Here is a 22,933-nt window from a genome sequence, read left to right on the forward strand (position 1 = left end):
CGCCTAAGCACTACAACGATATGATCGAGGTGGAATATGGTGGCAGGGGGCACCGCACACGGCTAAGGAACGATCTCAATGATCAACTTGTGTGTCTAGAGGTGCCCCCTGCCTCCGTATATAAAGGAGCCAAGGGGGAGGGGTGCGGCCAGCCCTATGGAGGCGCAGGAGTTGTCCTACTCCTACCGGGAGTAGGACTCCCCCCCCCCAATCCTATTCCAAACAGGACTCCCAAGGGGGAAAGAGAGAGAGAGGTGGCTGGCCACCTCTCCTAGTCCTAATAGGACTAGGGGAGGGGGGGAGGCGCGCAGCCCACTATGGGCAGCCCCTTTCACCTTTCCACTAAAGCCCAATAGGGCCCATATGACTCCCGGGGGGTTCCGGTAATCCGGTAAAATCCTGATTTCACCCGGAACACTTCCGATGTCCAAACATAGGCTTCCAATATATCAATCTTTATGTCTCGACCATTTCGAGACTCCTCGTCATGTCCGAACAAACTTCGGTACATCAAAATGCATAAACTCATAATAACTGTCATCGTGACGTTAAGCGTGCGGACCCTACGGTTCGAGAACAATGTAGACATGACTGAGACACATCTCTGGTCAATAACCAATAGCGGGACCTGGATGCCCATATTGGTTCCTACATATTCTACGAAGATCTTTTATCGGTCAGACCGCATAACAACATACGTTGTTCCCTTTGTCATCGGTATGTTACTTGCCCGAGATTCAATCGTCGGTATCCAATACCTAGTTCAATCTCGTTACCGGCAAGTCTCTTTACTCGTTCCGTAATACATCATCTCGCAACTAACTCATTAGTTGCAATGCTTGCAAGGCTTATGTGATGTGCATTACCGAGAGGGCCCAGAGATACCTCTCCGACAATCGGAGTGACAAATCCTAATCTCGAAATACGCCAACCCAACATCTACCTTTGGAGACACCTGTAGTACTCCTTTATAATCACCCAGTTACGTTGTGACGTTTGGTAGCACCCAAAGTGTTCCTCCGGCAAACGGGGGTTGCATAATCTCATAGTCATAGGAACATGTATAAGTCATGAAGAAAGCAATAGCAACATACTAAACGATCGGGTGCTAAGCTAATGGAATGGGCCATGTCAATCAGATCATTCAACTAATGATGTGACCTCTTTAATCAAATAACAACTCTTTGTTCATGGTTAGGAAACATAACCATCTTTGATTAACGAGCTAGTCTAGTAGAGGCATACTAGTGACACTCTGTTTGTCTATGTATTCACACATGTATTATGTTTCCGGTTAATACAATTCTAGCTTGAATAATAAACATTTATCATGATATAAGGAAATAAATAATAACTTTATTATTGCCTCTAGGGCATATTTCCTTCAGTCTCCCACTTGCACTAGAGTCAATAATCTAGATTAAACTGTAATGATTCTAACACCCATGGAGTCTTGGTGCTGATCATGTTTTGCTCGTGGAAGAGGCTTAGTCAACGGGTCTGCAACATTCAGATCCGTATGTATCTTGAAAATCTCTATGTCTCCCACCTGGACTAGATCCCGGATGGAATTGAAGCGTCTCTTGATGTGCTTGGTCCTTTTGTGAAATCTGGATTCCTTTGCCAAGGCAATTGCACCAGTATTTTCACAAAAGATTTTCATTGGACCCGATGCACTAGGTTTGACACCTAGATCGGATATGAACTCCTTCATCCAGACTCCTTCGTTCGCTGCTTCCGAAGCAGCTATGTACTCCGCTTCACATGTAGATCCCGCTACGACGCTTTGTTTAAAACTGCACCAACTGACAGCTCCACCGTTCAATGTAAACACGTATCCGGTTTGCGATTTAGAATCGTCCGGATCAGTGTCAAAGCTTGCATCAATGTAACCTTTTACGGTGAGCTCTTTGTCACCTCCATATACGAGAAACATATCCTTAGTCCTTTTCAGGTATTTCAGGATGTTCTTTGACCGTTGTCCAGTGATCCACTCCTGGATTACTTTGGTACCTCCCTGCTAAACTTATAGCAAGGCACACATCAGGTCTGGTACACAGCATTGCATACATGATAGAGCCTATGGCTGAAGCATAGGGAACATCTTTCATTTTCTCTCTATCTTCTGCAATGGTCGGGCATTGAGTCTGACTCAACTTCACACCTTGTAACACAGGCAAGAACCCTTTCTTTGCTTGATCCATTTTGAACTTCTTCAAAATCTTGTCAAGGTATGTGCTTTGTGAAAGTCCAATTAAGCGTCTTGATCTATCTCTATAGATCTTTATGCCTAATATGTAAGCAGCTTCACCGAGGTCTTTCATTGAAAAACTCTTATTCAAGTATCCCTTTATGCTATCCAGAAATTCTATATCATTTTCAATCAATAATATGTCATCCACATATAATATCAGAAATGCTACAGAGCTCCCACTCACTTTCTTGTAAATACAGGCTTCTCCGAAAGTCTGTATAAACCCAAATGCTTTGATCACACTATCAAAGCGTTTATTCCAACTCCGAGAGGCTTGCACCAGTCCATAAATGGATCGCTGGAGCTTGCACACTTTGTTAGCTCCCTTTGGATCAACAAAATCTTCTGGTTGCATCATATACAACTCTTCTTCCAGAAATCCATTCAGGAATGCAGTTTTGACATCCATCTGCCAAATTTCATAATTATAAAATGCGGCAATTGCTAACATGATTCGGACAGACTTAAGCATCGCTACGGGTGAGAAGGTCTCATCGTAGTCAACCCCTTGAACTTGTCGAAAACCTTTTGCGACAAGTCGAGCTTTATAGACAGTAACATTACCGTCAGCGTCAGTCTTTTTCTTGAAGATCCATTTATTCTCAATTGCTTGCCGATCATCGGGCAAGTCAACCAAAGTCCATACTTTGTTCTCATACATGGATCCCATCTCAGATTTCATGGCTTCAAGCCACTTTGCGGAATCTGGGCTCACCGTCGCTTCTTCATAGTTCGTAGATTCATCATGATCTAGTAGCATGACTTCTAGAACTGGATTACCGTACCACTCTGGTGCGGATCTTACTCTGGTTGATCTACGAGGTTCAGTAGTATCTTGTTCTGAAGTTTCATGATCATTATCATTAACTTCCTCACTTATTGGTGTAGGTGTCGCAGAAACAGTTTTCTGTGATGTACTACTTTCCAACAAGGGAGCAGGTACAGTTACCTCGTCAAGTTCTACTTTCCTCCCACTCACTTCTTTCGAGAGAAACTCCTTCTCAAGAAAGTTTCCGAATTTAGCAACAAAAGTCTTGCCTTCGGATCTTTGATAGAAGGTGTATCCAATAGTTTCCTTTGGATATCCTATGAAGACACATTTCTCCTATTTGGGTTCGAGCTTATCAGGTTGAAGCTTTTTCACATAAGCATCGCAGCCCCAAACTTTCAGAAACGACAACTTTGGTTTCTTGCCAAACCATAGTTCATAAGGCGTCGTCTCAACGGATTTTGATGGTGCCCTGTTTAACGTGAATGCGGCCGTCTCTAGAGCGTATCCCCAAAATGATAGCGGTAAATCAGTAAGAGACATCATAGATCCCACCATATCTAGTAAAGTACGATTACGACGTTCGGACACACCATTACGCTGTGGTGTTCCGGGTGGCGTGAGCTGCGAAACTATTCCACAATTTTTCAAATGTACACCAAACTCGTAACTCAAATATTCTCCTCCACGATCAGATCATAGAAACTTTATTTTCTTGTTACGATGATTTTCCACTTCACTCTGAAATTCTTTGAACTTTTCAGATGTTTCAGACTTATGTTTCATTAAGTAGATATAACCATATCTGCTTAAATCATCTGTGAAGGTGAGAAAATAACGATATCCGCCACGAGCCTCAATATTCATCGGACCACATACATCTGTATGTATGATTTCCAACAAATCTGTTGCTCTCTCCATAGTACCGGAGAACGGTGTTTTAGTCATCTTGCCCATGAGGCACAGTTCGCAAGTACCAAGCAATTCATAATCAAGTGGTTCCAAAAGTCCATCAGTATGGAGTTTCTTCATGCGCTTTACACCGATATGACCTAAATGGCAGTGCCACAAATAAGTTGCACCATCATTATCAACTCTGCATCTTTTGGCTTCAACATTATGAATATGTGTATCACTAATCTCGAGATTCAATAAGAATAGACCACTCTTCAAGGGTGCGTGACCATAAAAGATATTACTCATGTAAATAGAACAACCATTATTCTCTAATTTAAATGAATAACCGTCTCGCATCAAACAAGATCCAGATATAATGTTCATGCTTAACGCTGGCACCAAATAACAATTATTTAGGTCTAATACTAATCCCGAAGGTAGATGTAGAGGTAGCGTGCCGACCGCGATCACATCGACTTTGGAACCGTTTCCCACGCGCATCGTCACCTCGTCCTTAGCCAATCTTCGCTTAATCCGTAGCCCCTGTTTCGAGTTGCAAATATTAGCAACCGAACCAGTATCAAATACCCAGGTGCTACTGCGAGCATTAGTAAGGTACACATCAATAACATGTATATCATATATACCTTTGTTCACCTTGCCATCCTTCTTATCCGCCAAATACTTTGGGCAGTTCCGCTTCCAGTGACCAGTCTGCTTGCAGTAGAAGCACTCAGTTTCAGGCTTAGGTCCAGACTTGGGTTTCTTCTCTTGAGCAGAAACTTGCTTGCCGTTCTTCTTGAAGTTCCCCTTCTTCTTCCCTTTGCCCTTTTTCTTGAAACTAGTGCTTTTGTTAACCATCAACACTTGATGCTCCTTTTTGTTTTCTACCTCCGCAGCTTTCAGCATTGCAAAGAGCTCGGGAATAGTCTTGTTCATCCCTTGCATATTATAGTTCATCACGAAGCTCTTGTAGCTTGGTGGCAGTGATTGGAGAATTCTGTCAATGACGCAATCATCTAGAAGATTAACTCCCAATTGAATCAAGTGATTATTATACCCAGACATTTTGAGTATATGCTCACTGACAGAACTGTTCTCTTCCATCTTGCAGCTATAGAACTTATTGGAGACTTCATATCTCTCAATCCGGGCATTTGCTTGAAATATTAACTTCAACTCCTGAAACATCTCATATACTCCATGACGTTCAAAACGTCGTTGAAGTCCCGAATCTAAGCCGTAAAGCATGGCACACTGAACTATCGAGTAGTCATTAGCTTTGCTCTGCCAGACGTTCATAACATCTGGTGTTGCTCCAGCAACAGGCCTGGAACCCAGCGGTGCTTCCAGGACGTAATTCTTCTGTGCAGCAATGAGGATAATCCTCAAGTTACGGACCCAGTCCGTGTAATTGCTACCATCATCTTTCAACTTTGCTTTCTCAAGGAACGCATTAAAATTCAACGGAACAACAGCACGAGCCATCTATCTACAATCAACATAAACAAGCAAGATACTATCAGGTACTAAGTTCATGATAAATTTAAGTTCAATTAATCATATTACTTAAGAACTCCCACTTAGATAGACATCCCTCTAATCCTCTAAGTGATCACGTGATCCAAATCAACTAAACCATGTCCGATCATCACGTGAGATGGAGTAGTTTCATCGGTGAACATCATTATGTTGATCATATCTACTATATGATTCACGCTCGACCTTTCGGTCTCCGTGTTCCGAGGCCATATCTGTATATGCTTGGCTCGTCAAGTATAACCTGAGTATTCCGCGTGTGCAACTGTTTTGCACCCGTTGTATTTGAACGTAGAGCCTATCACACCCGATCATCACGTGGTGTCTCAGCACGAAGAACTTTCGCAACGGTGCATACTCAGGGAGAACACTTCTTGATAATTTAGTGAGAGATCATCTTACAATGCTACCGTCAATCAAAGCAAGATAAGATGCATAAAAAGATAAACATCACATGCAATCAATATAAGTGATATGATATGGCCATCATCATCTTGTGCCTGTGATCTCCATCTCCGAAGCACCGTCATGATCACCATTGTCACCGGCGCGACACCTTGATCTCCATCGTAGCATCGTTGTCGTCTCGCCAATCTTATGCTTCCACGACTATCGCTACCGTTTAGTAATAAAGTAAAGCATTACATCGCGATTGCATTGCATACAATAAAGCGACAACCATATGGCTCCTGCCAGTTGCCGATAACTCGGTTACAAAACATGATCATCTCATACAATAAAATTTAGCATCATGCCTTGACCATATCACATCACAACATGCCCTGCAAAAACAAGTTAGACGTCCTCTACTTTGTTGTTGCAAGTTTTACGTGGCTGCTACGGGCTTTAAGCAAGAACCAATCTCACCTACGCATCAAAACCACAACGATAGTTTGTTAAATAGACTCCGTTTTAACCTTCGCAAGGACCGGGCGTAGCCACACTCGATTCAACCAAAGTTGGAGAGACAGTCGCCCGCAAGCCATCTATGTGCAAAGCACGTCGAGGGAACCGGTGCCCGCAAGCCATCTATGTGCAAAGCACGTCGAGGGAACCGGTCTCGCATAAGCGTACGCGTAAGGTTGGTCCGGGTCGTCTCGTCCAACAATACCGCCGAACCAAAGTATGACATGCTTGTAGGCAGTATGACTTGTATCGTCCACAACTCACTTGTGTTCTACTCGTGCAAATAACATCAAACCATAAAACCTGGCTCGGATGCGACTGTTGGGGAACGTAGTAATTTCAAAAAATTTCCTACGCACACGCAAGATCATGGTGATGCATAGCAACGAGGGGAGAGTATGATCTACGTACCCTTGTTGATCGCAACGGAAGCGTTGATACAACGTAGAGGAAGTAGTCGTACGTCTTCTTCCCGATCCGACCGATCCAAGCACCGTTACTCCGGCACCTCCGAGTTCTTAGCACACGTACAGCTCGATGACGATCCCCGGGCTCCGATCCAGCAAAGCGTCGGGGAAGAGTTCCGTCAGCACGACGGCGTGGTGACGATCTTGATGTTCTACCGACGCAGGGCTTCGCCTAAGCACTACAACGATATGATCGAGGTGGAATATGGTGGCAGGGGGCAAGGGGGAGGGGTGCGGCCAGCCCTATGGAGGCGCAGGAGGAGTCCTACTCCTACCGGGAGTAGGACTCCCCCCCCCCAATCCTATTCCAAATAGGACTCCCAAGGGGGAAAGAGAGAGAGAGGTGGCCGGCCACCTCTCCTAGTCCTAATAGGACTAGGGGAGGGGGGCGGCGCGCAGCCCACTATGGGCAGCCCCTTTCACCTTTCCACTAAAGCCCAATAGGGCCCATATGACTCCCGAGGGGTTCCGGTAACCTCCCGGTAATCCGGTAAAATCCTGATTTCACCCGGAACACTTCCGATGTCCAAACATAGGCTTCCAATATATCAATCTTTATGTCTCGACCATTTCGAGACTCCTCGTCATGTCCGTGATCACATCCGGGACTCCGAACAACCTTCGGTACATCAAAATGCATAAACTCATAATAACTGTCATCGTGACGTTAAGCGTGCGGACCCTACGGTTCGAGAACAATGTAGACATGACTGAGACACATCTCTGGTCAATAACCAATAGCGGGACCTGGATGCCCATATTGGTTCCTACATATTCTACGAAGATCTTTTATCGGTCAGACCGCATAACAACATACGTTGTTCCCTTTGTCATCGGTATGTTACTTGCCCGAGATTCGATCGTCGGTATCCAATACCTAGTTCAATCTCGTTACCGGCAAGTCTCTTTTCTCGTTCCGTAATACATCATCTCACAACTACCATATTAGTTGTAATGCTTGCAAGGCTTATGCGATGTGTATTACCGAGAGGGCCCAGAGATACCTCTCCGACAATCGGAGTGACAAATCCTAATCTCAAAATACGCCAACCCAACATCTATCTTTGGAGACACCTGTAATGCTCCTTTATAATCACCCAGTAACGTTGTGACGTTTGGTAGCACCCAAAGGTGTTCCTCCGGTAAACGGGAGTTGCATAATCTCATAGTTATAGGAACATGTATAAGTCATGAAGAAAACAATAGCAATATACTAAACGATCGGGTGCTATGCTAATGGAATGGGTCATGTCAATCAGATCATTCTACTAATGATGTGACCTCGTTAATCAAATAACAACTCTTTGTTCATGGTTAGGAAACATAACCATCTTTGATTAACGAGCTAATCATAGTAGAGGCATACTAGTGACACTCTGTTTGTCTATGTATTCACACATGTATTATGTTTCCGGTTAATACAATTCTAGCATGAATAATAAACATTTATCATGATATAAGGAAATAAATAATAACTTTATTATTGCCTCTAGGGCATATTTCCTTCACCAATTTCATGATGCTCACCGCCGTGCGTGAGTAATTCTATCGTAAGCTTGCTGGACGGTGATGGGTTGGATGAGATTTATCATGTAATCGAGTTAGTTTTGTTAGGGTTTGATCCCTAGTATCCATTATGTTTTGAGATTGATGTTGCTATGACTTTGCTATGCTTAATGCTTGTCACTAGGGCCCGAGTGCCATGATTTCAGATCTGAACCTATTATGTTTTCATGAATATATGTGAGTTCTTGATCCTATCTTGCAAGTCTATAGTCACCTACTATGTGTTATGATCCGGCAACCCCGAAGTGACAATAATCGGGACCACTCCCGGTGACGACCATAGTTTGAGGAGTTCATGTATTCACTATGTGCTAATGCTTTGTTCCGGTTCTCTATTAAAACGAGGCCTTAATATCCCTTAGTTTCCAATAGGACCCCGCTACCACAGGAGGGTAGGACAAAAGATGTCATGCAAGTTCTTTTCCATAAGCACGTATGACTATATACGGAATACATGCCTACATTACATTGATGAATTGGAGCTAGTTCCGTGTCACCCTATCTTATGACTGTTACATGATGAACCGCATTTGGCATAATTATCCATCACTGATCCGGTGCCTACGAGTTTTCCATATACTGGTTCTCGCTTATTTACTTTCCCGCTGCTACTGTTACAATCACTACAAAATACCAAAAACATTACTTTTGTTGATGCTACCACCACTATCATATTACTTTGCTACTAAACACTTTGCTGCAGATACTAAGTTTCTAGGTGTGGTTGAATTGACAACTCAGCTGCTAATACTTGAGAATATTCTTTGGCTCCCCTTGTGTCGAATCAATAAATTTGGGTTGAATACTCTACCCTCGAAAGCTGTTGCGATCCCCTATACTTGTGGGTTATCAAGACTAATTTCTGGCGCTGTTGCCTGGGAGCATAGCTCTATTCTTTGAGTCACTTGGGATTTATATCTGCTGGACACTATGAAGAACTTGAGAGATCCAAAAACCAAGATCTATCCCTCAATTACGAGGGGAGGTAAGCAACTGCCATCTAGTTCTGCACTTGATTCACCTTCTGTTATGAGTAAGTTTGTGACACCTACACCTGCTTCTGCTATTCGTTCTGATATGTCGCATGTTATTGAGGATGCCACTTCTGCTATGCATGATACTTATGATGAAACTGCTTCTATGCCTGATACTACTGTGCCCCTTAGTGAATTTCTTGATGAACAAATTGCTAGTGCTAGAGAAAAAGAAATTATTGAATCTGAATACGATGATGATAGTGATGATGAAAATATGCCGGTTATTCCTGAGGGTTATCTTTTTGATATGGAATCTTCTGCCACTATTTTTGCTTGCAAAGATAGATATGAGCTTAAGAGGTTATTAATTAAATGGAACAAAGAATCACTTAGAGATAGAATGAAACCCGACCCTGCTTTTGCTACTTCACCTATATGTGTTCCTGATAAAGATTATGAATTCTCTGCTGATCCTGATATAATTACTTTGGTTGAATCTGATCCGTTTTATGGCTATGAATTTAAAACTGTTGTGGCACATCTTACTAAGTTAAATGATATAGCTGCCCTGTTCACTAATGATGAAAGATCGCGTTACCTTTATATACTCAAAATATTTCCGTTCTCATTAAAGGGTGATGCTAAGATATGGTTTAATTCTCTTGATCCTGGTTGTGTGCGTAGTCCCCAGGATATGATTTATTACTTCTCTGCTAAATATTTCCCTGCTCATAAGAAACAAGCTGCCTTGAGGGAAATATACAACTTCGTGCAAATTAAAGAAGAGAGTCTCCCGCAAGCTTGGGGGAGGCTTCTCAAGTTACTTAATGCTTTGCCTGATCATCCTCTTAAGAAACCTGAAATACTTGATATCTTTTATAATGGACTAACCGATGCGTCCAGAGATTACCTGGATAGTTGTGCTGGTTCTCTTTTCAGGGAAAGAACGCTGGATGAAGCTAAAATTCTATTGAATAATATGTTGATAAATGAAAATAATTGGGAAACTCCTGAGCCACCTCCTGAGCCAGCTCCTGAGCTAATTACTCAGCCTATCCCTAAACCAACTTCGAAGAAGAGAGGTGTTCTATTTCTCAGTCCCGAAGATATGCAAGAGGCAAATAAATCTATGAAAGAAAAAGGGATTAAAGCTGAAGACGTTAAGAATTTACCTCCTATTGAAGAAATACATGGTCTTAATATACCGCCTGTCGAAGAAACATATGATCTTAATTATTTATTTACTGAAGAACCTCCTGATCCCGATATCCCGACACAAGTAGTAAAGGTAAATTCTCTCTATAGATATGGTAAAGCTGAAGTCCCTCCTACTAAAATTGCTAGTCAATGCTTGGATGAGTTTGATAACTTTATGTATAAGCAAGACGACTTGAATGCTTATTTTGGTAGACAATTAAAAGAAAATGCTTATATGATTAGACGCTTGGGTGATTATATGGCTGATATTAAAGGTGAACTTAAACTTGTTAGCAAACATGCTTCTATGGTTACCACTCAAGTAGAACAAGTACTTAAGGCTCAAAAAGAAGTTCTTAATGAAATGAATAATAAGAAAAATGATTATGCTGTTAGAGTGGCTACTAGAACTGGTAGAATGACTCAGGAACCTTTGTATCCTGAAGGCCACCCTAAGAGAATCGAGCAAGATTCTCAAAGAAACAATATTGATGTTCCTAGTTCTTCTAAAAAGAAGAAGAAGAAAAATGATAGAACTGTGCAAACTTCTAGTGAACCTATTGCTGAACCACCTGATAATCCAAATGATATTTCTATGTCTGATGCTGAAACACAATCTGGTAATGAACATGAACCTACTAAAAATATTAATGATGATGTTCATGATGATGCCCAACCTAGTAATGATAATGATGTAGAAATTGAACCTGTTGTTGATCTGGATAACCCACAATCAAAGAATCAACGTTATGATAAAAGAGACTTTGTTTCTAGGAAACATGGTAAAGAAAGGGAACCTTGGGTTCATAAACCCATGCCTTTTCCTCCGAAACCATCCAAGAAAAAGGATGATGAGGATTTTGAGCGCTTTGCTGAAATGATTAGGCCTATCTTTTTGGGTATGAGACTAACTGATGTGCTCAAAACAAATCCTTATGCTAAATATATGAAGGATATCATTACTAATAAAAGAAAGATACCGAAAGCTGAAATTTCCACCATGCTTGCTAATTACACTTGTAAGGGTGGAATACCAAAGAAACTTGGAGACCCCGGAGTACCTACTATACCTTGCTCCATTAAAAAGAATTATATTAAAACTGCTTTATGTGATCTTGGAGCCGGTGTTAGTGTTATGCCTCTCTCTTTATATCGTAAACTTGACTTGAATAAGCTGACACCTACTGAAATATCTTTGCAAATGGCTGATAAATTAACTGCTATACCTGTCGGTATTTGTGAGGATGTGCCTGTTGTGGTTGCGGACGTAACTATTTTAACGGACTTTGTTATACTTGATATTCCCGAGGATGATAGTATGTCTATTATTCTTCGAAGACCTTTTCTTAATACTGCAGGGGCTGTTATTCATTACAACAAAGGCAATGTCACTTTTCATGTTAATGGTAATGAGCATACGGTACACTTTCCGAGGAAACAACCTCAAGGTCATAGTATCAACTCTATTGGAAAAATTACATCGATTATATTTGGAGGTTTTCAATTTGCTCTTCCTACTGTCAAGAAGAAATATGATATTCTTATTATAGGGGATGTGCATATCCCCGTTGAGGTAACTTAGTGCTATTCGAAATTTCTCTGGTTTCATGATTATCGGAATGAGTTTCTTAACAAGACTTGATCAACCATGTTAGTGGATTCTTTTTTATGAGCATGAGATGGATGAAACTAGAAGCACAAACTTCTGTACCCCACTTTTACTTTTTGTTATTTATATTAAATAAAGTAAAAATAGTATTTTCTGTCTGTTTCCTGACTTATCCGTGCAATATAAAAATATCCCGAAAATAAAAGTCCTCAGAATGCCATGCCAATTTAATATGTTTTTTTCGGGGATATTTCAGGATTTACTGTGCAAAAATTACCGCGGGAGGAGCTGCCACCTGGCCACGAGGGTGGTGGGCACGTCCCCCCTACAGGGAGCCCCCCTTCCTCATGGGCCCACGGTGGCTCTCCTCCACTTATCCCAGCACCCATCTTCTTCCTCTATCTCACACAAACCCAAAAAACCAACTCAAGCACGAGTTCCAACCACTTTTGCTGTGATTTTCGATCTCCTTGCTCAAAGAACCTCTCGCAAAACTGCTTGGGGAGATTGTTCCTTGGTATGTGACTCCTCCATTGGTCCAATTAGTTTTTGTTCTAGTGCTTTATTCTTTGCAAATTTGTGCTGCATAGGTGACCATGTTCCTGAGCTTGCATGTCAAATTTATATGGTTCCAAGTAGTTCTAATGCTTGATATAGGCTCTAGGCACTTGTAGGAGCAGTTGCTATCAATATTATTGAAGTTGGTTCACTTTTGTTTGAAGTTACTAAAAATTTCAGAATTTTTCAGAAATAATGAGGAGATTATTGAGGGGCTCATCGAGTCAAAGCTCGAAGGAAAAGGCACCGAAGCCTAAGTATAATTTGCCGCGCACCGCCGAGATTGGGGCGTGTGAATGGCCTTCTGATGATTTCTTGAGAGCAGCCGGTATCTATGAAGATTTTCATGAATTGGCTCACAATGCAGGCCTCACCGCTTTCCTCCACGACCAATGCGATCAGTATCTCTTACTCACAAATACCTTTGTGCAAAACTTTCATTTTCATTCTAGGAACTCACCACATACGGTGGAGTTTCATTTATATGATGAGCATAAGGAGATGTCACTTTATGATTTCTGTCGGATTTGTTTAGTCCCTTTTGAGGGCAAGATAGAAGAACCACATCATGATGATGTGGCTGGGTTTATTGATAATATCACTGTAGGAGAAACCAGGAAGGTTTCCGACGCACGAATCACTAGCATACATTTTCCTGTTTTGGGTTACTTTGCATTATTTTCTAGTCGTTGTTTAATTGGACGCGGAAATTCTGGAAACCTTAGTATCCCTGATTTAATTATTCTGCTCCAAGGTTTATACAATGATAACACTTTTAGTTTGGGCGGTATTATTGCTAGACGGTTAAATATGAACCGTACTAAGGGCCCCATCTTTGGAGGCATCTATGCCACATGCCTAGCCGCACATTTTAACATACCTATTAGGCATGCTGAGAAGGAAGAAAAGGTGTTGCCCCGTGTTTATCTAGATCATAAAAGTATGGTGGCACATGATTTTATTGTTAAAAATAGGGCAGGGGAGCTTAAATATCAATTGTTCTTTAATAAACATCATCCTGAGACTATTACCTTGCCTGCTACTTCTTTGTTTGATTTGACTGCAGGCATGTACCTTGTTCCGTTGACGGCTATTCACGCCTACCGGAACCCTGCATCAGTCGAGGAGCCAGAACAGGAACCACAAGATGAGCCTCCACGACAATCTATTTATTCTTGGGATCCAGAGATGATTGTCAGCCGGTGGCAGTCGGAGTCTTCTTCTTCATCACAGTATGATCCCAACTATCCTTCCTCATCACAGTACGACCCCAACAACTATTATTATGGATATCCGCCAGGCCAGCCGTGGCCATAGACCAACTTAGGCCAAAAGCCTAAGCTTGGGGAGTACGTATCTCTCACCGACATTATATTTATGTTCACACACACTCATTGCTAGATGTCGGTGCTCATACTTTTCCATTGTAATATCCATGCTAGTTTATTTTCCTTTTCCTGCTTTCTTCTTGTGTGTTTGTTAAACCTTAAAAAAAACCAAAAAATTAGTAGTATTTTATTTTTCTGCTGTAGTAGTAATAATTAAAAAGAAAACCCAAAAATATTTCCCGTTCTTCTTTTGCTTGTTGGGAGCTTTCCCGTGTAAATAGTTTTATTTCTTATCTTTGGGGGTCAGTAGGAGAGGACCATAATTAAATTGTTGAAGTGGCTCTTATATGCATTATTGTTGATTTAACCAAGAGCCCATATTGCCTTGTCTTCTCCTGTTTATTGAATACTCGCAGATTCCAGCTTAGTCCAATGCACGTGCACTCTTATTATTATTCACACCGTTCGGTCGTGCAAGTGAAAGGCAATTATGATGATATATGATGGACTGACTGAGATGAGAAAAGCTGGTATCAACTCGACCTCTTTTGTTTTTGTAAATATGATGAGCCCGTCGTTCTTGATTCAGCTTATTATGAATAAACATGTTTGCAATAACAATTAGAGATCAGAGTTACTTGTGCCATGCTTGATTAGCTATGAGTTATAATGGTTTACCTTGTGTGCCAACATGCTATTGAGATGATTATGATGTGGTATGATGGGGTGGTATCCTCCTTTGAATGATTTAAGTGACTTTACTTGGCACATGTTCACGCCTGTAGTTGAGACAAAATCAACATAGCCTTCACGATATTTATGTTCATGGTGGATTATATCCTACTCATGCTTGCATCCAATGTTTATTAATTTTAAAGCATGTACATGGCTGTTGTCGCTCTCTAGTTGGTCGCTTCCCAGTCTTTTGTTAGCCTTCACTTGTACTAAGCGGGAATATTGCTTGTGCATCTAATCCCTTAAACCCCAAAGTTATTCCAGATGAGTCCACTATACCTTCCTATATGCGGTATCTACCTGCCGTTCCAAGTAAATTTGTATGTGCCAAACTCTAAACCTTCAAATAAGCATTCTGTTTTGTATGCTCGAATAGCTCATGTATCAACAAAGGTTGTCCTTATCTTTTGTGTTAGGCGGGTTATTCTCAAGAGGAGTGGACTCCGCTCCTCACTCACGAGAAAATGGCTGGTCACCGGGATGCCCAGTCCCATGCTTTATGCAAACTAAATCAAAATTAATTGCAAACAAAACTCCTCCTGGGACCTGATGTATGTTGCACGCACTCGTTGTTTCGAGCAAGCCATGGATTGATGTTTGTTGGTGGAGGGGGAGTATAAACTTTGCCATTCTGTTTGGGAACCACCTATAATGTGTTTAGCATGGAAGATATCGCCATCTCTTAGTTGTTACGTTGACAATGAAAGTATACCGCTCAAAATACAATTTATCTTTATTTCAAAACCGAGCTCTCGCACCTCTACAAATCCCTGCTTCCCTCTGCGAAGGGCCTATCCATTTACTTTTATGTTGAGTCATCACCCTCTTATTAAAAAGCACTAGCTGGAGAGCACAACCGTCATTTGCATTCATCACTTTATATTGGGTATGACTATGATTGGATCTCTTTTAACATGAATTACAATGTCTAGTCAGTCCTTGATCTTTAAAGGTGCTCTGCATTTATGTTTTGCGGTCTCAGAAAGGGATAGCGAGATACCATCTTGTTATATCATATTATGATTGTTTTGAGAAAGTGTTGCCATCCGAGATTTATTATTATGACTTGCTAGTTGATTATGCTATTGATATGAGTAATGATGAGACCTGAGAATTATTGCAAGTGTGGTTAGTTATGATCTATGCTGAAAACTTGAATGCTGGCTTGACATAGATACAACAACAAGAGCAAACAGAGTTTGTAAAAGTTTTTCTTTCTTTCTTTCAGTTTGTCAAATGAATTGCTTGAGGACAAGCAAGGGTTTAAGCTTGGGGGAGTTGATACGTCTCCATCGTATCTACTTTTCCAAACACGTTTGCCCTTGTTTTGGACTCTAACTTGTATGATTTGAATGGAACTAACCCAGACTGACGCTATTTTCAGCAGAATTACCATGGTGTTGTCTTATGTGCAGAAAACAAATATTCTCAGAATGACCTGAAACTCCACGGAACATCTTACAAAAAACAATAAAAAATCCTCGCCGAAGATGAAGACCGGGGGGGCACACCCTTCTCACGAGGGTGAGGGGCGCCCCCCCCCCCCCATGTTTGTTCTGAGATTGATGTTGCTATGACTTTGCTATGCTTAATGCTTGTCACTAGGGCCCGAGTGCCATGATTTCAGATCTGAACCTATTATGTTTTCATGAATACATGTGAGTTCTTGATCCTATCTTGCAAGTCTATAGTCACCTACTATGTGTTATGATCCGGCAACCCCGGAGTGAAAATAATCCGGACCACTCCCGGTGATGACCATAGTTTGAGGAGTTCATGTATTCACTATGTGTTAATGCTTTGTTCCGGTTCTCTATTAAAAGGAGGCCTTAATATCCCTTAGTTTCCAATAGGACCCCGCTGCCACGGGAGGGTAGGACAAAAGATGTCATGCAAGTTCTTTTCCATAAGCACGTATGACTATATACGGAATACATGCCTACATTACATTGATGAATTGGAGCTAGTTCTGTGTCACCCTATGTTATGACTGTTACATGATGAACCGGATCCGGCATAACTATCCATCACTAATTCGGTGCCTACGAGTTTTCCATATACTGGTTCTCGCTTATTTACTTTCCCGCTGCTACTGTTACAATCACTACAAAATACTAAAAACATTACTTTTGTTGTCTTTACTTTTGTTGCTGCTACCACCACTATCATATTACTTTGCTACTAAACACTTTGTTGCAGGTACTAAGTTTCCAGGTGTGGTTGAATTGACAACTCAGCTGCTAATACTTGAGAATATTCTTTGGCTCCCCTTGTGTCGAATCAATAAATTTGGGTTGAATACTCTACCCTCGAAAGCTATTGTGATCCCTTATACTTGTGGGTTATCAACAGGGATGCTAAAACCCACTCCTTGGCTGCTTGGGAGAGGTTTTGTCGCCCAAAGAAAAAAGGGGGTCTTGGAATTTTAAACCTACACATCCAAAACAATGCTCTACTGCTCAAGTACTTGCATAAATTCATTCACAAACAGGACGTCCCCTGGGTAATGCTAGTTTGGAATACCCATTATGACGATACACCTCCCCATGCGAAACCACCTTGTGGTTCTTTTTGGTGGCGTGATGTTTTCTCTCTGATGGATATATACCGTGGGATTACCTCCTGTATATCGGCCGTGGGGGACACGATTCTTCTTTGGAAAGATGTTTGGATCAACGAAAGACCACTGATGGACTCCCATGAGCATCTTTTTTCATTTGCTAACAACGAGGACATCTCATTGGCGCAGTACTACAACAACAATGATCACGCGGACAACTTTATGCTTCCTCTGTCAATGGAAGCCAGAACAAAACTGGATAATTTACAAGAGATCATGGACGGAATCAACCTGGAAGCTATGGGGACTGATGAGTGGATCCTTTGCTGGGGTGGTGCTGATTTTAAACCGAAGAAATTCTACAATTTCATGTTCAGAAATATATTGGCTCCCCAATGCATCACCTCGATTTGGAAGACAAAATGTATCATGAGACATAAAGTGTTTGCTTGGTTGATGTTACATGATAGGGTCAATGCAGAGATTTGCTGCTGAGAAGGCACTTTAATATTGGAGAAAATCACAATTGCCCAACCTGCAATATGGAGGTTATAGAAACAAATGCCCATCTATTTTATGAATGTCCATTTGCTGCAAAGTGTTGGGAAGTTGTGGGCATAGATTGGGAGAATCACCCAGACATACAACACAAGTATGAGAGAGCTAGGGCAAGGTGGTAGGGATCTTTGTTCAAAGAGATAACTATATTAACCTCCTGGAATATTTGGAAGCAATGCAACAGAGAGATCTTTGATGGAGAGGCGGCCACACATGCTGAGTGGCTGAGGAAGCTCAAGGAAGATGTTGTGATCCTGGGTTATAGGATCAACCCTCAAAATTTAACCTTTTTAGAAGGCTTTAGCAACTCTTTATCTTTGTGATACCTGGTTTACATAGGCTAGTTTAGCACCTTCTGAACTCTTGTTAAAGCCATGTAAAACAGCCCTTATATGTAATGTTAACCAATGGTTAACATCTTAAAGAAATAAAGAAAAAAGCAACAGTAGGAGGCTCTCCTGCTGTTTTCACTGGTCAAAAAAAAAAACTTCGGCATCGCTTGGAGATGAGCAAGGTCTCTGCGAGGTGGAGGAGGACGGTGCGGTGCTCGGGACAGGGTCAGATCTAGAGGGCGTCGGAGCGCGACTACAATAACCGCGCGCAGGATAGGCGGAGGGGCGGTCTGCCGGCTTCAATGTGGCATCGTGGACAGAGTTGGTTTATCGGGACGCGGCATACGCATGGAAGCGGCGACGCTGGATAGATGGCGTCAGTGTGCGCTGCTTTCTCGTCCAATAAAATCACGGCATCAATGCCGGCCGCTGCATGCTCTGGGTCGACATGAATGCGGCGCGGTAAGCGTCGCGGTGCATGGGATGGTAAGCGTGGGAGGGGAGGGTGGGGGGGGGTGGGTGGGTCAGTATCATTAGAAGCGGGCTTGGGAGCGGCCCGGGAGCCCGCAAACCTCCCTCACTTTTGACTTCGGTTTTCAGGAGAAAGTACGTTCGGACCACGTCGCGAATCGATACAGACCTGTATTGGATGGTTTCCGCGGTCCGGACAGCACGGGCCACACACGTATGCGGGAGGTTTTTGAGACGCCCTAAGAGTATCTCCAACAGTGGCTGTAAAAAACGTGTGCGCGGGGGGTAAAAGTTGGTTTTGGCGCACGCGGGGCGGTTTCGCGCGCTCCAGTGGTCGGGCGCGGGTAGTTTTGGCGCGCAGCGTCCGGCGCGCTTTATAAATGCAGCGCCTGCCACGCACCCTCCCACCACTCTCCACCTTGCCACGCGTCCTCTGCCACTCTCTACCCGCTCTTTCTCACCTCGATGCCGCCGCGTCGGCATGCCTTCGTGCCACCGGGGAATTTCGGGCTACAGCTGCGTCCGCGTGCGCCTGTCCGACGCCTTCTCCGCCGAGATCCGGTCCGGCGAGATGCGCCTTGGCCTCGGCACTTTCGAGACCATACACGAGGCCGCCCGCCCATACAACGCGGCGCCGTGGCGCCTTCGGCAGCCTCGCAGGGAAATGAACTTCCCGGAAGTACCGACGTGGGAGGTGGCGCAGGAGCTCGCGCCTCCCCCGCGGCTTATCATCAACGAGGATCGTCGCGACAACCGGAGGCAGGAGCGCCGTCTGGGCCTCGCCGAGATGGATGAGGAAGCCAAGGAGCTGTGGCGCCAACACTTCCCGCAAGACGTCATCAACAAGCACTAGTTTTTCACGCGAAGGAGGGCGGAGAGGGAGGAGACGAGGGCGGAGCGAGCTGCCTACCGCGAGGACATGCGTACACGGAAAGCGGACGCTCAATTCAACATCGACCTAGGAACAGCGTCGTCCTGGGACTCCGACGAGGATCGGTATCTTCACGCCTTCATTGAAACGTCGGAGGAGGACATCACCGAGGCGGAGTCGGAGTCGAAGGAGGAGGACAAGGAGTAGTAGTTGAACTATACCTATCTACGCTATGAACTATCTATGTATCGTTTTTATCTATCATTTATCAATTTATCTATCCTTTTATTTATCTATTTGTGCCTATCTATGAAGTATCGAGTCGGAGTCGAATGTGTATCGAGTTGGAGTAGACGGAAAAGACAACAAGTAGTAAAAAGAATATAGTATGTATCTTTTTATTTATCTATCTATGCCTATCTATGAAGTATCGAGACGGAGTTGAATGTGTATTGAGTTGGAGTAGACGGAGAAGATGACGAGTAGTAAAAAAAAATAGTACATCTGCTGAAGCGGCGTGTGCGCAAATTTTTGCAGTGGCCACTAAAGCCAGCGCTCAGCTGCGCGTTAAAACTAGCTATGAGTAAACGATTTTTTAGCGTGCCGCGCGTTGCCCGTCTGTTGAAGATGCTCTAATAGCATGTCACCGACGCTCTAGCTACCGACCAGCTGCACGTACGTTGTTGTCAGTACGTGCGCCGTTGTTGTCTGCCACTAAAACTAACAAATGATGCGCCGTTGTTGTCGGTACAACTACACCTCAATAAATTCGAACATTGGGCTACCACCGTTGTTGTCAGTACAAGTATAACTACATTCTCAATAAATTCGAACGCGATTTGTTGATGACTATGTTTGAACCACCTCCGGTGTAGTCAAGAAGCTCAAGCATGTGATCTAAATACCAGATGACTAGATGCAAAATTCTCTACACCATGGATTGGTTTCTAGGACAACTCCTTGCCCTCCTTTGCTGCTGCTGCTTCTTCTACTACCGTCATCTCCAGTCCAAGAAAGCATGCAAGGCCGAGCCGACCGAATGGCCATTGCTGGGCCATCTTTTCGGCATGCTCGCCAACCTGCACCACTACCACGACTGGGCCACCGTCGTCCTGGCCGGCAGGCGCTACAACTTCCCGGCTCAAACGGGGCTCACCGGCGTTCGCTTCTTCATCACCTGCGACCCGTCCAATGTGCGCCACATCTTCACCTCCAACTTCCTCAACTACCCCAAGGGCGAGGAGTATGCCGAGATATTCGACATCTTGGGCCACGGCATCTTCAACGCCGACGGCGAGTCGTGGCGCTCTCAGCGTGCCATGTCCCAGCTCCTCATGGCCACCCCCCGTTTCCGCTCCTTCTCCGCACGGTGCACCCGCGACAAGGTGGACAAGAGCCTCCTCCCTTTCCTCGCGCATGTTGCCGACGCCGGCGCACGCTGTGACCTGCACGACGTGATCCGGCGGATGACCTTCGACATGACCTGCAACCTCGTCTTCGGGGTCGACCCGGGCTGCCTGCGGATTGGCCTCCCCGTTGTGCCCGTCGCGCGCGCCATGGACGACGTGCTGAACGCCACCTTCCTCCGGCACGTCTTCCCGCCGGCGTGCTGGAGCCTCATGTACCGATACGAGCTCGGCCCGGAGAAGAAGATGGCCGTGGCTCGTAGGACCATCGACCGGTTCGCCGCCGACACCATTGCCAAACGGAGGTCCGATCACGAGGTTGGCGTCAAGCAATCCTCCTCCGACATGCTCTCTTCCTTCATCAGCAGCAATGATGACGACGTGAGCGACGAGTTCTTGCGTGACACCGCAATAAACCTCCTGTTCGCCGGTCGGGACACCACCGGCGCGGCGCTGTCGTGGTTCTTCTACCTCGTATGCAAGAACCCGCGCGTCGAGCAGAAAATCCTAGACGAGCTCGCGCCGGTCGCTGCCACCAAGAAACCGGAAGACATGGTGGTGTTCGACTTCAGTGAGCTGAGCAACTTGGTGTACCTGCACGCGGCGCTGTGCGAGTGCCTCAGGCTTTACCCGCCCCTGCCCTTCCAGCACAAGGCGGCAATTGCCGGCGACGTGCTCCCGAGCGGTCACGAGCTGAAGGCCGGCGACAAGATACTCGTCTACTGCTACTCCATGGGGCGGATGGAGGGTGTGTGGGGCAAGGACTGCATGGAGTTCAGGCCGGAGAGGTGGGTCACCGACGACGGGAAGCTGAGGCACGAGCCGTCCTACAAGTTCTTCGCCTTCAATGCCGGTCCCAGGACCTGCCTCGGCAAGGACGTGGCCTTCACGCAGATGAAGGCTGTCGCAGCAGCCGTGCTGTGGAACTTCGCCGTTGAGGCCGTGCCGGGGCACGTCGTGGAGCCCAAGTTGTCCGTTATGCTTCACATGAAGAACGGGCTCGCTGTCACGGTCAAGAGGAGGAAGGTCCCGTGTGTGCATGCTACCTAGTAAATACCGCCTCCATGCATACAAGCATGGACGGTGTCAAGAGGACAATGTCTTAGCACTGTTTCTTTCTTGGAGGCGTTGCTTTTGAAGAATCTCTTTTGTGGCTTGGGTATTGTTTTCGGTGGTGGTTAGAGTGTTGTTGTTGCAAGTTTCAATCACCATGACGGTCCTTGTTTTCTTTTTCTTTTTCTTTTTCTTTTTACTTTTTTATTGGTAGTGTACATCTTTGATGTCTTTGTACATTTTGTTGGTGCAGAGGCTGCGTGTAATTGGTATATTCACGATATCAATATATTCCCCTTATCAAAAAAGCATGGATGATGTTGTTGCTTGTTCATTAGCTCTTTTTCATACTTCATCTATTTTTTTTACTGTGTGCATCTTTGATATCTTGATTTGGTTTGATAATATCCAGTATATCATTGGAAAATTTTGGTGGAACACTTTGGTGCAAAGGTATATGTATTTTCTGCCTTTTTGTACTTTATATGTTCTTCTCATAACTGCATTGCATAGACGCTCAAGAAGCTGCACTACGTCTTTCTTATTCATGTTTATAACTATGTTGTAACATGTCAATCAAAGCAGATAGGAGCTTTTGTCTTCCGCCTCTTTGCCACACGTACAAGCACGGTCTTATCAAATGTCGCCATCCCTCTTGAAAACGAAAAAAAACATGTTTTCTCTCTTTTTTTCCTTCCTTCCATGAGAGGCACGGTTTTCTTTGCGCAAGAGGCATGATTTTGCTTCGCGAGAGGCACGGCCGTCTCCCACGGTTTTCTCCTTTCCTTTTCTTCCCTGAGAGGCACGGTTTCGCTCCCTGGAAGTTTTCCCTTTTTATGTATATCCGCTTATTCCGTTTTTACGTATATTCGTTTATTCT

General features: G+C 44.0%; 1 protein-coding gene across 1 annotated transcript; it reads left to right on the forward strand.

The window, feature by feature from the left end:
• Positions 1–20,468: 20,468 nt before the first annotated feature.
• On the forward strand, positions 20,469–22,364 carry LOC125534947 (noroxomaritidine synthase 2-like). Its single transcript, XM_048698004.1, has one exon. The coding sequence runs from the start codon at positions 20,503–20,505 to the stop codon at positions 22,048–22,050; it is 1,548 nt and encodes a 515-aa protein (XP_048553961.1). The 5' UTR covers positions 20,469–20,502; the 3' UTR covers positions 22,051–22,364.
• Positions 22,365–22,933: the final 569 nt, after the last annotated feature.

This window comes from Triticum urartu, chromosome 2 (assembly GCF_003073215.2).
Source record: "Triticum urartu cultivar G1812 chromosome 2, Tu2.1, whole genome shotgun sequence".
Lineage (NCBI taxonomy): Eukaryota > Viridiplantae > Streptophyta > Magnoliopsida > Poales > Poaceae > Triticum > Triticum urartu.